This window comes from Hyphopichia burtonii, assembly GCF_001661395.1.
Source record: "Hyphopichia burtonii NRRL Y-1933 unplaced genomic scaffold HYPBUscaffold_3, whole genome shotgun sequence".
Taxonomy (NCBI): domain Eukaryota; kingdom Fungi; phylum Ascomycota; class Pichiomycetes; order Serinales; family Debaryomycetaceae; genus Hyphopichia; species Hyphopichia burtonii.
Window position 1 is genome coordinate 1535388 of NW_017963730.1, and position 13930 is coordinate 1549317.

The 13930-nt window shown below is 37.3% G+C and overlaps 3 protein-coding genes across 3 annotated transcripts; 2 read left to right on the forward strand and 1 right to left on the reverse strand.

Moving 5' to 3' along the window:
• Positions 1 to 177: 177 nt before the first annotated feature.
• On the forward strand, positions 178 to 3054 carry NAM2 (leucine--tRNA ligase; the record flags this gene model as incomplete). Its single annotated transcript, XM_020222537.1, has 2 exons — positions 178 to 281; positions 331 to 3054. The coding sequence occupies exons 1-2, from the start codon at positions 252 to 254 to the stop codon at positions 3052 to 3054; spliced, it is 2754 nt and encodes a 917-aa protein (XP_020077227.1). The 5' UTR covers positions 178 to 251.
• Positions 3055 to 3166: 112 nt separating this feature from the next.
• On the reverse strand, positions 3167 to 5818 carry HYPBUDRAFT_156828 (uncharacterized protein; the record flags this gene model as incomplete). The annotated part of the gene is made up of 2 exons (XM_020222243.1): positions 3167 to 5393; positions 5799 to 5818. 2 exons carry the CDS (start codon positions 5816 to 5818, stop codon positions 3167 to 3169), a joined length of 2247 nt encoding a protein of 748 aa, XP_020077228.1.
• Positions 5740 to 10667, forward strand: HYPBUDRAFT_152778 (uncharacterized protein). Its single transcript, XM_020221189.1, has one exon. The coding sequence runs from the start codon at positions 5817 to 5819 to the stop codon at positions 10599 to 10601; it is 4785 nt and encodes a 1594-aa protein (XP_020077229.1). The 5' UTR covers positions 5740 to 5816; the 3' UTR covers positions 10602 to 10667.
• The last annotated feature ends 3263 nt before the right edge of the window (positions 10668 to 13930 follow it).

The following is a 13930-nucleotide window of genomic DNA, read 5'->3' on the forward strand; positions in this document are numbered from 1 at the left end:
TAGGTAGTTAGCTGGTCACCTAGGGCATCATATTTGTATTTTTATGTATTTTATAATTGTATAATATTTACTTAATTTGTATCTTTATGTTGTAGCATTGGTTTCGCATTCATCTGAAGTTCTAAATTTTTCACTTTTTTCAGGTTTAAATTTTCTTTTTAAAACGCGAGAAGTCGAGATAAATCAAGCTCAGAATCTAAACTTCACCATATCTAAGGCAATATCAGAACCTTTAGGATGTTTACTCAAAAATGTGTCGGGAAGGTGTCTCGAATAAAAAAGTCTCTTCAGAGGCTGTTTTCTTTATCGACAAACTGTCTCCAAGTTCAGAAGAGTCAGGAAATTGAACTCAATAAACTTGATGCTAAATGGTCAGCCATATGGAGACAACTTTCTCCAGATAATTCCTTACATCCCACCAAGCATTTGGTTAATGAAAAAGCCGAACCTTTTTATTCACTCTCCATGTTCCCTTATCCTTCAGGTTTGTTGCATATGGGCCATTTAAGAGTGTATACCATAAGTGATGTGGTTGCAAGATTTAAAAGACTTAAAGGTTACAATGTTGTCCATCCAATGGGGTGGGATGCTTTTGGTCTTCCAGCCGAAAATGCCGCAGTAGAAAGAGGAATGGACCCAGCCATATGGACCGAAAGTAATATCAAGAAAATGAAAGAACAAATGAGTTTAATGCTTGCCGATTTTGATTGGGACCGAGAGATTTCAACATGTTCCCCAGAATTTTACAAGTGGACCCAAAAGATATTTTTATTATTATTAGAGCATGATTTGGTTTATCGTAAAGACGCAGAAATTAATTGGGATCCAATAGATCAAACTGTTTTAGCTAATGAACAAGTGGATGCCGAAGGCAGATCATGGAGATCTGGTGCTATTGTAGAAAAAAGGAACCTTGAGCAGTGGTTCATCAAGATCACCAAATATGCATCTAGCTTGAACAAAGACTTAAATGTTTTGGACCAATGGCCGGAAAAAGTGAAGACCATGCAGCGTCATTGGATTGGCCAATCCAATGGGGCTCAAATAACATTCAATACTGATGCCTCCGCAAAATCACAGATTAAAGTTTTCACCACCAGACCAGATACCTTGTTCAGTGTACAGTTTGTTGCTTTAGCTTTAAACCATCCTATTGTTTTGAAAGCAGCAGAATCAGATCTTGAATTACAGAAATTCATTGAAGAAGCAGCAGATGCCCCTGCAGATTCCAAAGATGGATATATGTTGAAAAGTATACGTACTTCTATACCTATAGATACTAATAACAAGAAGTACACAAATTTTGATGTTCCAATATATGCGGCTCCTTATGTTATTGGCTCTTACGGTCATGGGGCCGTCATGGGTTGTCCTGCTCACGATGAAAGGGATGCAGAATTCTGGAAACTTCAAAATCCTGAAATTCCACCGATTCCTACTGTTGGGCCTTCAAAAATTAAATCCAAATTAGCTAAGGTTTTTACATCCAAAAATGGAGTTTTATACGACAGTTCCAAGCTTGAAAATGGCCGTGCAGACATGGGAGAATATAATGGAAAGACCTGCAAACAAGCTGCTGAGGAAATAGTTAATGCCTTGGAGTTGCAACAATTGGGTTCAAAGTCTACCCAACTTAGATTAAGGGACTGGCTTATAAGTCGTCAAAGGTATTGGGGTGCTCCGATACCGATAGTTCATTGTAATGATTGCGGTATTGTCCCAGTTCCAGATGAACAGTTGCCTGTTTTGTTACCAAAAGTTGAACGTGCTACTTTCGATAAAGGAAATCCTTTGGGCCAAATGGAGTCGTTTGTGAACACTAAATGCCCTTCATGCGGTGGTGATGCTAAGAGAGATACTGATACAATGGATACATTCATGGACTCTTCATGGTACTTTTTCCGTTATTTAGACCCCCGCAATACCAAAAAGCCCTTTGAAGCTAGTAAGGTGAACAGTCATTTGCCTGTTGACATGTATATCGGTGGTGTGGAACACGCTATCTTACATTTACTTTATTCTAGATTTATTGGAAAATTTTTGGCTGATGCAAACTTATGGGACGGTCTGTCACTCAAAAATGAGCCAATTAAACAGTTGGTCACACAAGGTATGGTACATGGTAAAACCTATACTGATCCAACAAATGGACGCTTCTTGAAACCAAATGAATTGGATTTATCGAATCCCTCTGAACCAAAAATTATTGAATCAGGGTTGAAACCATTGATTTCGTATGAAAAGATGTCTAAATCGAAGTACAACGGCGCTGACCCTGCTGAATGCATTAGAAAGTATGGAGCTGACGCGACTAGAGCACATATGCTTTTTCAAGCTCCATTACATGATGTTTTAAACTGGAACGAAGAGCAGATACAAGGCGTTGATCGTTGGTTACGTAAAGTTTTAGCCATGGAGAAAAACATTGTTAAACTTGTGAGAGAACAGCCAACTCGCCCTTCTAATGAAAAAGTATCAGAAATTAAAGACGTTGAGTTAGATGGTGTAAAATTTGCTTCCATAAATTTTAATGACCATGAATTTGAACTCTATAACAACATATCAACTCTCGTGAATTCTGTTTCTAAATCGATAGAGGAAGACTTAACTTTCAACACAATTATTTCTGATTATATGAAAGCTACCAATAGCATATATAACTCTTTAAAAAACAATGTTTATATAAATCCATTATTATATTTGGATGCATACAAAAAGCTTCTTAAGGTAATGTCTCCAGTGACTCCTTGTGTGTCTGAAGAGGCTTGGGAAATGCTTCATAAGTCTTTGGGCCAAGATTGGAACACTATTTTTGCTGAATCATATCCTGTTTCTGAAATTATTGAATCTCCCTATACTACCTTCAATATTTTCGTTAATGGGAAAGCAAGAGCACTGTTTAAAGGTCTCAAAAATCTCATATCAAAGACAGAAACAGAAATCTTAAACGAAGCTTTACTGCATGGTATTGAAAAATATATTGGAAACAGCGATATAAAAAGAATTATCGTAAAAAGTGGACTTATAAGTATTCTCACAAACTCCAAGAAGTGATTAACAACTAACAAACTAATCACTTTTCTGTACATAGAATTAAATATTACGTTATCATTACTATATAGACTATATACATATTTACAAGTTTTAAAATTTTTGAGGGCTTAAATTAATAGCTTCTTTCCAACACATACCTTCTAAAGTCTTTCGGTCTAATTTTACCTTCATAATTGATTTGAGCCCTTTTAGTTATACCTCTAATTGGTCTTGTGATATTACTATCACCAATTTCAACTGCTGCTCTATATAATTCAGTCAATTCCTTCCAGGTCCATTTAAATTGATATTCAGTACTAAGCAAAATTGCCAAAGCATCGTTCAAAAGATTCATTTTTGTTAAACAAGAAACCATGGCACTTGCAAATTCAAAATCTAAAGCATCTTTTTCTTCTCTTGGTAAGTTCTTAAATGCATCTGTCTTACGGTAAATCCCTCTTTCAGTCCATATTTCTTGAGCAAATTTATAGTTTCTGTATTTTCCTGCAACCTTTAAGGCTATGACATAAGTTAAAGAGGAACGTGGAAGCTTATGGTCCTTGACAGTTTCCATTTCATTCAAGATCGGTGCTTTTGTTTTCTCAGATCCTTCGAATAGATCAGACGAATTACTTTTGATAGCTTCTTCTGGTTCTTCAATTATTATTTCGTTAGTGGTATAACCTTTTTTATCAAGGTAAGTGAACGTTCTATACCTATCGATGAAATCGCTCAAAGACCCCATTTCGGCCGCGATATTAAGAAATGAAGTACAAGTCTGACGATTGAGAAATTCCGGCGAGAACATCAAAGCTTGTGCCCAAACGGCACTCGATTCGGCCATAATTTGAGATGGATCAGTGAGTTCAGGAACAGGTAAAAATGGAATAAACGATTCAGGAGTGTCACCAGAAGGATTTGTATTATTGCTTGCAAGTAAATTAGTTCTAAAATTTCTTCCTGTCTCAAGCGAGGTGATTGGGAATGGAACCCAATCTTTCCTTGGTTTATTCAATTGACTTTTAGAGTATGCAAGGAGTAAAAATCCAAATGAACGTGGAGTGATAGCTTTAGCAGCATGAAGTTTTTTATAAAAAATTCTTGCAAGAGAGACATCTCCTTCTTTGGCGGATAAATAAAGAATGTAATCAAATGTTTGCAAAGATGGTTCCCAGCCTAGATTGTAAATTTCAAACATGAACTCCCAAGATTTGTTCCTCAATAAAGGTCTTGAACTACAACCTCTTGCCAAAGTAACTAGAATTTGCTGATTAAGTGGAATCTTTTCAACAAGCATTTCTTGGTAAAGATCTAAAGCCTTTTCGATATTATCATCATTAACATAAGACACAATTATATCTTGATAAGCTCTAGTTCCAGGTTTTGTCATACTGGAAATGAACTTCATAGAATCGAAAATTTCAACTGCTTGTTTATGATTCTTCAACTTGTAAACACAAGTTGATAAAATGTTCGTGTAAACATAATCTGAAGGTTGCAAATTAAATTTTTTCATCTCCTCAAGATAACCATTCATTTTATCTAAATCACCACACCTTCCGTATGCTTCGATTATAGTTTCATATGCATTTAGAGATAGCTTGCTCTTGCCCTTATGTTTTCTTAAGTATTTAATATAGCTTTTAACTTTCTTCATAGTGGGACCATCTATTGACCTACCATGTATTATTCCTTTCATGAATCTAACAGCAACCGCACTGGGGATTCCGACTTTCAGTTTATGCATCATCTTTTCTAAAGCTGGAACCACATCTCCAAGTTGGTTCAAAGGGATTTGGTCTATAAGTTTTCTAATGTCCCTTTTATTGATGCCTTCCAATCCACCAGACTCTTTCAATTGCGAGACAACCAAGACCCAGTTTTGATTCCTTTTAGAAGTCAAGTACTTAATAGCAAGACCCAATCTGTCAGAAATCGATTTAGGGAGATCCACAACCGGTGCTATCAAAGAAGAATTACCAGGATCAATTTTGGCGAAAGCAACTTCTTTACTCCCTGATGCAAGCTGCGAATTCATGACACTTCCATCACTCGATCGAGCATCGGGCTCCAAAGACCGGTAAAGTTGTTCAGACTCTTTCTCAAGGTCCGATGGCATCTTCAAATTCTTTATTTCTTGAACTTTTTCTTCTCTTTTCTTTGATGCTTGCAATATTTTAGATACATCTTTGGTCAAGGATTTCAAACTTTCTAACTTCTTGTTATACTGGTTTTCTTTCTCAGCAATCTTTCTTTGCTTATCTTTAACCAAGAACTCATTCAACTTCTTTTGCGATGCTTGGTAATTTGGTTTCTTCGATCTTAACCTTTTATCTGTAGAAGTCACAAATATATATCGTCTGCTCCTCCAAAGATAGCCCCCCAAAGGATATATCCTCCCAAAAGGCGCTCGTGAAGAGCTTATTATGGTATACATTTATCCAAATTTCTTGAAACAAGTATGGAAAAACAAATCTAATTTACTTCAAATCTTAATGTTGCAGCTCATCTTTCAAGCTAGATCACAAGATGTAGCACATAATAATAGAAGCGAGAAAAAAAAAAAAAAAAAAAAAAAAAAAGCCGACATTCGGGCAGCCCAAATAATGCGACATTTGAAAGTTGTAGCCGAATACGACATTAAGCTCACAATATCGAAGAACTCAGCAGGAGTGAAATAGTTTAGATCGATATCAAGATCGTTGATTTGGATCTGTCAACGTCTAAGTAAAGCCCAAAGAACTCAAGGCAATTGCTGCTCATACCTGAATCCTTGATCAGACATGTCTTCTTCGAAAACATCAGGGTCTGTTCCAAACAGAACTCGAGCAGTTTCATCAGTGTCACTTCATCCTGATATTGGAGCAGTCTCAGCTACTGATGCAAACACTACAACATCAACTACTGATATAGGCGCTTCACCGGTTACAGCAACGCCAGCCAGTGCCACTGCTCCATTCAGTGGAGGTGGGATTCCTCATGATATCCCTCCCGATATGGTATTATTACTTCAAAAATTAGATGAAGATTTCACTGTGAATAAAACAATTGACCAATGGACCTATATTAATAGACGAGAGGAAATCATGCAGTCGGTGAGTAAGCTTCACGAGTACCAAAGAAATAATATAGACCTTGATTCATCCAATCTAGAGAAACCGTTACACCCTCGTAAGTCGACTGAATTTCTGGACAGCGATTTCAGATTTTCCCAAGATTATTTACTAGGAATTTTATCTAAAAGAGCTATTACATATAGAGGGGAAGCTGCGTTTGTTGTTCTTGATAATAAGGGTAAAGAGACTTCTTCTATATCATGGGAGAAATTATATCTAAAAGCAGTTAAAGTGGCTTATGAAATCAAGCACAAATTAGCACTCAAAAAAAGTGACACAGTTGTTCTTTTATATAAAGATGGTGAAGTTAGTGAATTTGCTGTTGCGTTGTTTGGATGTTTTATGGCAGATGTCACTGCAATTCCAATTCATCAAGATATATCTCTTCATGAAGTTTTCGATATAATTAATTTAACATCTTCCAAACTTGTTTTATACTCTGAAGTGATTGCAAAAGAGCTAGAGAAACTTAATACCCCAAATTCAAAAATTGCATGGCCATCGAAGTTAATACGATGGAAAACAACTGAATTTGGTTCAGCTAAGAAATCTGAGTTGGCAAATTGGAATTCCAAGGCTTCTCAACGACAGCATGAAGCTGCCAATTCATCAAAAGCAGATCTTGCCTACGTTGAATTCTCTAGATCACCTGTTGGTGAATTGCGTGGAATTGCTCTAAGCCATAGAACTATAATGCATCAGATGAATTGTTTGAACATGACATTATCGAGTTTGCCTGATTCAGGAGGTGGTCTTCAACGAAGTGCACAAGAGTTCAAGCGTAATAAAAAAGTTGTATTGGCCACTCTAGATATAAGATTCTCTATTGGTTTAATTTTGGGGATTTTATTCACTGTATATTCGGGTAATGTACTTATTTGGGCCCCTCAAAAAGTGATGGAAATTCAAGGCTTATACGCCAATATAATATCTAGATGTAAAGCATCTTTACTTCTCGCTGATTATATTGGTTTAAAAAGAGTCACATATGATTATCAACAGTCACCAAATGCAACTCGGTACTTCTCCAAGACCCAACGTGTTGATTTTTCGACTGTTAAATGGGTTTTGGTCAATGCATTGACAATTGATGGTGAATTTATGCTGATTCTATCACAAAGATACTTGAGACCCTTGGGATGTCAGCAACCTGATAATGCTATCATCCCTATGTTAACCCTTAGTGAATACGGTGGTATGGTAATTTCTTTAAGAGATTGGTTAGGTGGATATGAAAAGTTTGGTGTCGAGGATGATGGAAAAGCAAATGAACTTTCATCAGTTTTGATAGATAAAGAGGCCCTTTCAAGAAACATAGTGAAAGTGGTCGAGATGGACCCTTCCGCAACTGATGATACTGGTCTGGATACATTGAGAGTTGATGCTTTCGGATTTCCTCTTCCAGATGCAACCTTTGCTGTGGTGAACCCTGAGCTGTCTACTCTTGTATGTAAAGGTGAACTTGGTGAAATATGGATAGACAGTCCATGTCTTTCTGGTGGTTTTTATGGTCTTAGGAAAGAGTCTAAACTGATCTTCCACGCAAAATGTCGTGATGCCAATGGAATATTAGAAATGGACTTTTTAAGAACAGGTTTGTTAGGCTTTACCTATAGGGGAAAAGTGTATATTCTAGGCTTATATGAAGACAGGATTCGTCAACGTGTCAGTTGGATGGATCAGAAAGTCTATAAAAAGCTTAACAGAGACCTAGTCATTGGAAACGGTACAAGATATCATTACTCTGCGCATTTATTAGCAACATTGGCAAGCGAGGTCAGGCAGATATACGATTGTACGATATTCGATGTTTTTATCGGTAATGAATACTTACCTGTGGCAATAGTCGAGGCGGAAGTTATTAGAAAAGTCCTTGATGACAATAATGATAATAATGGACCTAATGGTGGAAATGGAAAGTCAAAAGGTGGTGCTGATAATGGCCCAGTATACAGTCCAATTCCTTTAAATGAACCTGTTTTGAACTCAATTGCCCAAAAGTGTTTTGACACTTTATACAAACACCATTTTATAAGATTGTATTGTGTTTTAGTTGTTGATTGTGATACTTTACCTAAAATCATGAGAAGTGGTGGGAGAGAAATCGCTAACATGCTTTGTAAGAAGAAGTTTTTAGAAGGTACTTTAAAATCCGATTTTGTTAAATTTTTCGTCAGAAATTCAATTAGTATGATCCCTCATGGTGAGGATGTGATAGGTGGAATTTGGTCTCCGTATGTTTCTGAATTACGGAATTTGGCTCTACAAAGATTTCCTTGTCAGTTCTCTACTATTGATTATCGTGAAAAATCCATTGATGATAAGACCGGAGCCCCGTTGACAGATTTCAAGACAATCATTGATATTTTGAAGTTTAGAGTAGCAAGCTCAGGTGATTCCATTGCATTTCAAAATATTGATAATAGTGGTAAAAGTAGCTCGAAACCTTTAACATGGAAAAAGTTTGAGAATAGGGTTTATGCAGTTTGCAATTATTTCATTGAAAAAGCCTTAATTAAACCGGGCCAGCATGTTATTTTGATGTATTCCTTATCCGAGGAGTTTGTCATTGCCATATACGCATGTTTAATATGTGGTATAATTCCTATTCCAATGTTACCATTTGATTCCAATAGAATAGGTGAAGATTTTCCTGCATTCGTTGGTGTTATAAGAGATTTTGATGTACTGGATATCTTTGTCAATGATGAAGTTGAAAAATTTTTAAAGACAGGTCCTGTGGGTGATGCCTTGAAAAAGATGAATCATAAGAGATCGAAAGCTCAGAGAATTAAGAACACCGCAAAATTGACTAAAGTTTCAAATATTGCATCTTTAAATTCAAAAATTGCCAAATACCAAGCCGCAAGTAATTTTAGAGATGAATCAACTGTTGCATTAGTATGGTTGAATTTCACTTCTGATCATTACAGAGTTGGTGCTACGTTAAGTCACAAGAATATTATGGGTGTTTGCAAAGTCTTCAAAGAAACTTGTAATTTGTCATCATCATCGTCTATTGTTGGTTGTGTTCGTCACTCAGCCGGTATTGGATTTGTCCAAGCTGCTTTATTGGGAGTATATTTGGGAACCACTACGTATTTAAGCTCTCCAGTTAACTATGCAGAAAATCCTCTTGCATTCTTCTTGTCGTTGGCTCGCTACAAAGTAAAAGATGTTTTCGTGACGGAACAGATGCTTAAGTATGCTGCTATAAAATTTACACCAAAAGGATTTGGATTGACTAATTTGAAAAATATGATGATTAGTACTGAAAGTAGAGTTGAAATTGATTTATTAAGAAAAATTGCTAGAGTTTTCCAACCAACTAAGTTGAGTGCTGCATCTATGTCAACTGTATATAACCATTGTTTCAATCCTATGATTTCTACAAGATCTTATATGACAGTTGCGCCAGTTGATTTGTTTTTGGATCCTATTGCTTTGAGACAAGGTTATGTATCAGTGGTCAATCAAGCTGAAGTTCCAAATGCCTTGCACATCCAAGACTCAGGAATGGTTCCTGTTTGCACTGAGATAGCAATTGTTAATCCAGAGACAAATAAAGTTTGTCGTGAAGGTGAATTTGGTGAGATTTGGGTATGCTCAGAAGCTAACTTAGCCTCTTTCACCAATGGACCTAAGGGACCAGCTGACAATTTCAGTAAACGTCAATTCTTGGGTAAGATCGTAGACGGAAATCCCGATATGACGTACTTGAGAACTGGGGATCTTGGATTCTTACATAACATTTCTATATCCAAAAACCAAAGTGATCCGAAATCAACTGAAGCTCCAGCAACAACCACATTCCAACCATTGTTCGTGCTAGGAAAGATTGGAGATACTTTTGAGGTTATGGGGTTGCATCATTTCCCAATTGATATTGAAAACACAATCGAGTCTTGTCACGTTGACATTTACAAAAACGGTTCCTGTATTTTCAAATGCTCCGACTACACCATTATAGTCTGTGAATCTAAAAGATCAAGAGACTTTTCCTCGTTGGTTCCTTTGATTGTAAACACAGTCTTGAGTAAACACCATTTGATTGTTGATATTGTCTCATTCATCAAGAAGGGTGAGTTCCCAATATCCAGACTAGGAACTAAACAGAGGGCCAGAATCATCGACGCTTGGGTTCAAGGTGTAATTCCAATTGCCGCTCTGTATGGTGTGAACCACGGTGAAAATAGTATGATTAAATTAGTCAAAGAAATCGATAACGTCGCCAGAGATCACCCGATTACCGGCTTGAAGAATCCTGCATTATCGTATTACGATATCGACTTGGCCGATGCCAATGGTGATTTCTTCGATAATAATGACAATGTCCTAACTTTGAATGATGATTATCAACCAGATGCTGACTACCATCGAGAAAGAAAAGCAGTGTTCTCGGTTTCCAGTAAAGACTCGCTTGACTCGTTTAACCCCACATCATCTACATAATCCTACGGATTTCCTCTGATTAACTCTGATAAACTTGTATATTAGTTATTAATTTATAAAGTATATGATATTTTGCAGACGTAGCAAGAAAAGACGTGTATTCCTCAATGCTGAAGGTATGCATCTTCGATAGAAGAAAAATCGAAAAAAAAGCGAACAATCGCGCTCAAAATGAGAAGAGGTTGAAGCAAAGAAATTAATCTTCTGTTTCATAAATAAACAGCTCCATTAAAGCTTTGCAAAAGGATAGTCCAATAATGGTCCAGCCGGGAAAATCAATCAGCCCGCTTTCTCGGGAAGCTTCTGGCTCAGCTCAGAAGAAACAGAAGACTACTTTTGGTTTATCCAGGTTCCTTAACTTTTTCAAACTTAACCAATCTATTTCCGACTCATCACAGCACAATCAAGTATCAACAAAACCAACTGATGAATTTGTGAACAAATCTCCTGACATCACTTCAGAGATTGATATTGTTGACTCAATTCCCTTCCAGAATGATTTTTCATCGAGCAAAAAGAAGCGCCTATCAATACAAGGCCATTTAAGCAATAACAGTGATCATGTACCTCGATCATCAGTGGTCACCAACAATCTGGGATTTTATAAATCATATTATGACAATTTACAGACCGAGAGACAAGAGTCAAGCAATGACCTCGAGAGAAGAATGAGTACCATATATGACGATGCCATCATGAAGGATGGCGTTGGCAATGAAGTATCCGTTTCCAATGAAAATGCTAAGTTCACCCCTTTATTAGCAAAAGTCAAAAATACCGAACCTTCTTTGAGTCGAGATGGATCTCCTCTGTTATCAGAAGTTAAGCAAAATAGCTTGATCCCTTTTCAATTCAATGCAGCACATGAAGACCAAAGCAGATCTAGATCACCAGCCGAGCATGAATTCGCTCCTCTATATAAGGATACAGAAGGAAATTTGGTTAGACCACCATTCATAAATTTGGATCCTCGTGAACGTTATCATCTCCTTCAATTGAAGAGAACCGTTGAAGCATCGGATGCAGCAAGAAGAAGATTAAAATACATGATTAATCCGAATGAGACAAAATCACAACCAATTGCGAATAACAAGGTTGAAACTTCTACTCAGACCCATGATGTAACTTATGTTTCTAATAAGTTGAACTTTAGTAATACAAAAAAGCAACTTGCAGCTTCTGAAAAATATAGGATTACAAAAAAACCAAAGAATACTCGTGGTGGTTTCTGCAATGAGATATTTTATGATTTAGATGAAGTGAAATCTAAAATTCAAAAACGTAAAAATAAGTTGGATGGTTACTTGGGCAATATCAATAAACCAGACTTTAAGAAGAATGACAAAAGCTCAGAACGAAAAACCCAAATGGAAATTGGTAATGATGATGATGAAATTTCGAGTACTTTAAATTCAAGACATGTCAAAACCACAAATGATAGGTTTGGTCTCGAGGATTCCTTACTCAATAATAAAAAACCCTCTTTTAAATTGGATGAGAACTACGTCGCACAAACCTCCAAATTATCCAATATTATTAAATTGAAAGAAGATGAAAAAACCGACCATTCAAAAGACAATGCATCAAACGCTGACCAATCGAAGGACCGTGTTCAACCTAGTTCCGGTTTCAACTTCCAACTCAATAAGAGCGATATGGAATCTATTGTTAGTAAACACAATAAAGACGAAGAATCAATAACGAATCACGAAAAAGCAAGTACATCGAGTGGAAAGCCAACCTTTAGCTTTAAACCTTCTAAAGATAATACCTTGCCCACCCCAGCATCACTGAATTCTTCGTCTAAACCTTTATTCTCCTTTGGAGATGATTCCAATAAGAAAAACCAGGATGTTTCGACACTGGCTCCAACTTTTGCTTTTGGAAAGCAAGAGCCAGAAAAGAAAAATGCCACCCCAAGCTTTGCTTTTGGTAAAACAGAAAATAAAGACGAGCCTAAACCAGCTTTTAGCTTCGGTAAAACTGACAAAGATAATAAATCAGCACCAACTTTTTCATTTGGAAATACTGCAAAGAAGTCAGACGGGCCCACATCTTTGTTTAGTGCCAAAAATACTGAAGATAAACCGGATGAGTCAGCAAGTAAAAGAAAGCGCAGCCTAACAAATGATGATTCTGAAAATGCAGCTACAGCATCCAAACCTCTATTTTCTTTTGGGAAGAGTGAAAAGTCAAAAAATGAATCTACTCCTACTCCATTTTCATTTGGTGAGAAATCGGAAGCACCTAAACCACTATTCTCATTTGGATCAAAAGATTCTTCAACGTCCGCACCTTTGTTAGGAAGTGGTGAGAAGAAGAGCGAGACTCCTCAACCACTTTTTGGTGGTAAAACCGACACTAAGGAAGATGAGTCCAAGCCTTCATTTGGTGGTACCTCAGATAAAGACAGCTTGCCCAAGCCGGTTTTCGGAAGTAATGCTAACAAGAATGTTGAAAGTGCCAAACCATTATTTTCCGCTAACTCGGAACTGAAAGATCAAACATCAAAACCATTATTTGGTGGGGAACTGAAGGAACCAAAACCACTTTTCGGCGAGAGCAAGGAGGCTGCCAAACCTTTATTTGGTGGACTTGGAAGTTTTGGTGGTCCAACAAAAACTTCACTGGAAGAGAAGAAAGAGGAGCCGCAAAAACCTTTATTCGGTGGTAATATCGAGAAGAAAGACGAAGTGTCAAGACCTCTTTTTGGCAACATATCTGAAAAGAAGGACGAACCAAGCAAACCTTCATTTTCATTTTCGCAACCATCCAAAGCTACTACCGATGGATTTTCCTTTGGGGCTAAAAATGAGAAGCCTTCCTTTTCAATTGGTGGATCCCAAAACAATACGAAGGATACACCAGCGTTTGGTGGGGCTAAACCAGCATTTAATATCACCGATGACAAACAAAATGATGAACCTCCAGCCAAAAGACCGATGTTCTCATTCGGTAACACTAGTAAACCTTCATTGTTCGGTGGTAACACACCTCAACCTAATCCATCTAGTAGTGGTCCAAAGCCCCCAGCTTTCTCGTTTGGTGCCAAAGATTCTACTCCTGGAGTTGGAAGCAAGCCTAGCACGCCTCCAATATTTGGATTAAATAATAATACTGGATCAGGGAACGCGTTCAACAACCAAGCTGTTGGATCTAATCCAGCTGTTCCAACCAAACCATCTTTCGAGTTCAATTTCGGTGCTACGACATTACCATCTATTAATCCTGCTCCCCCATCCAATCCACCAGCATCAGCACCAGCTTTCTCATTTGGAGGTCCGAGTCGTTCGAATACCCCACAAGCTCCAGCCTTTGGAGGCATGTCT

Coding starts and splice junctions, on each gene's coding strand:
- HYPBUDRAFT_152778 (XM_020221189.1), top strand. CDS start 5,817: ATGTCTTCTTCGAAAACATCAGGGTCTGTTCCAAACAGAACTCGAGCA.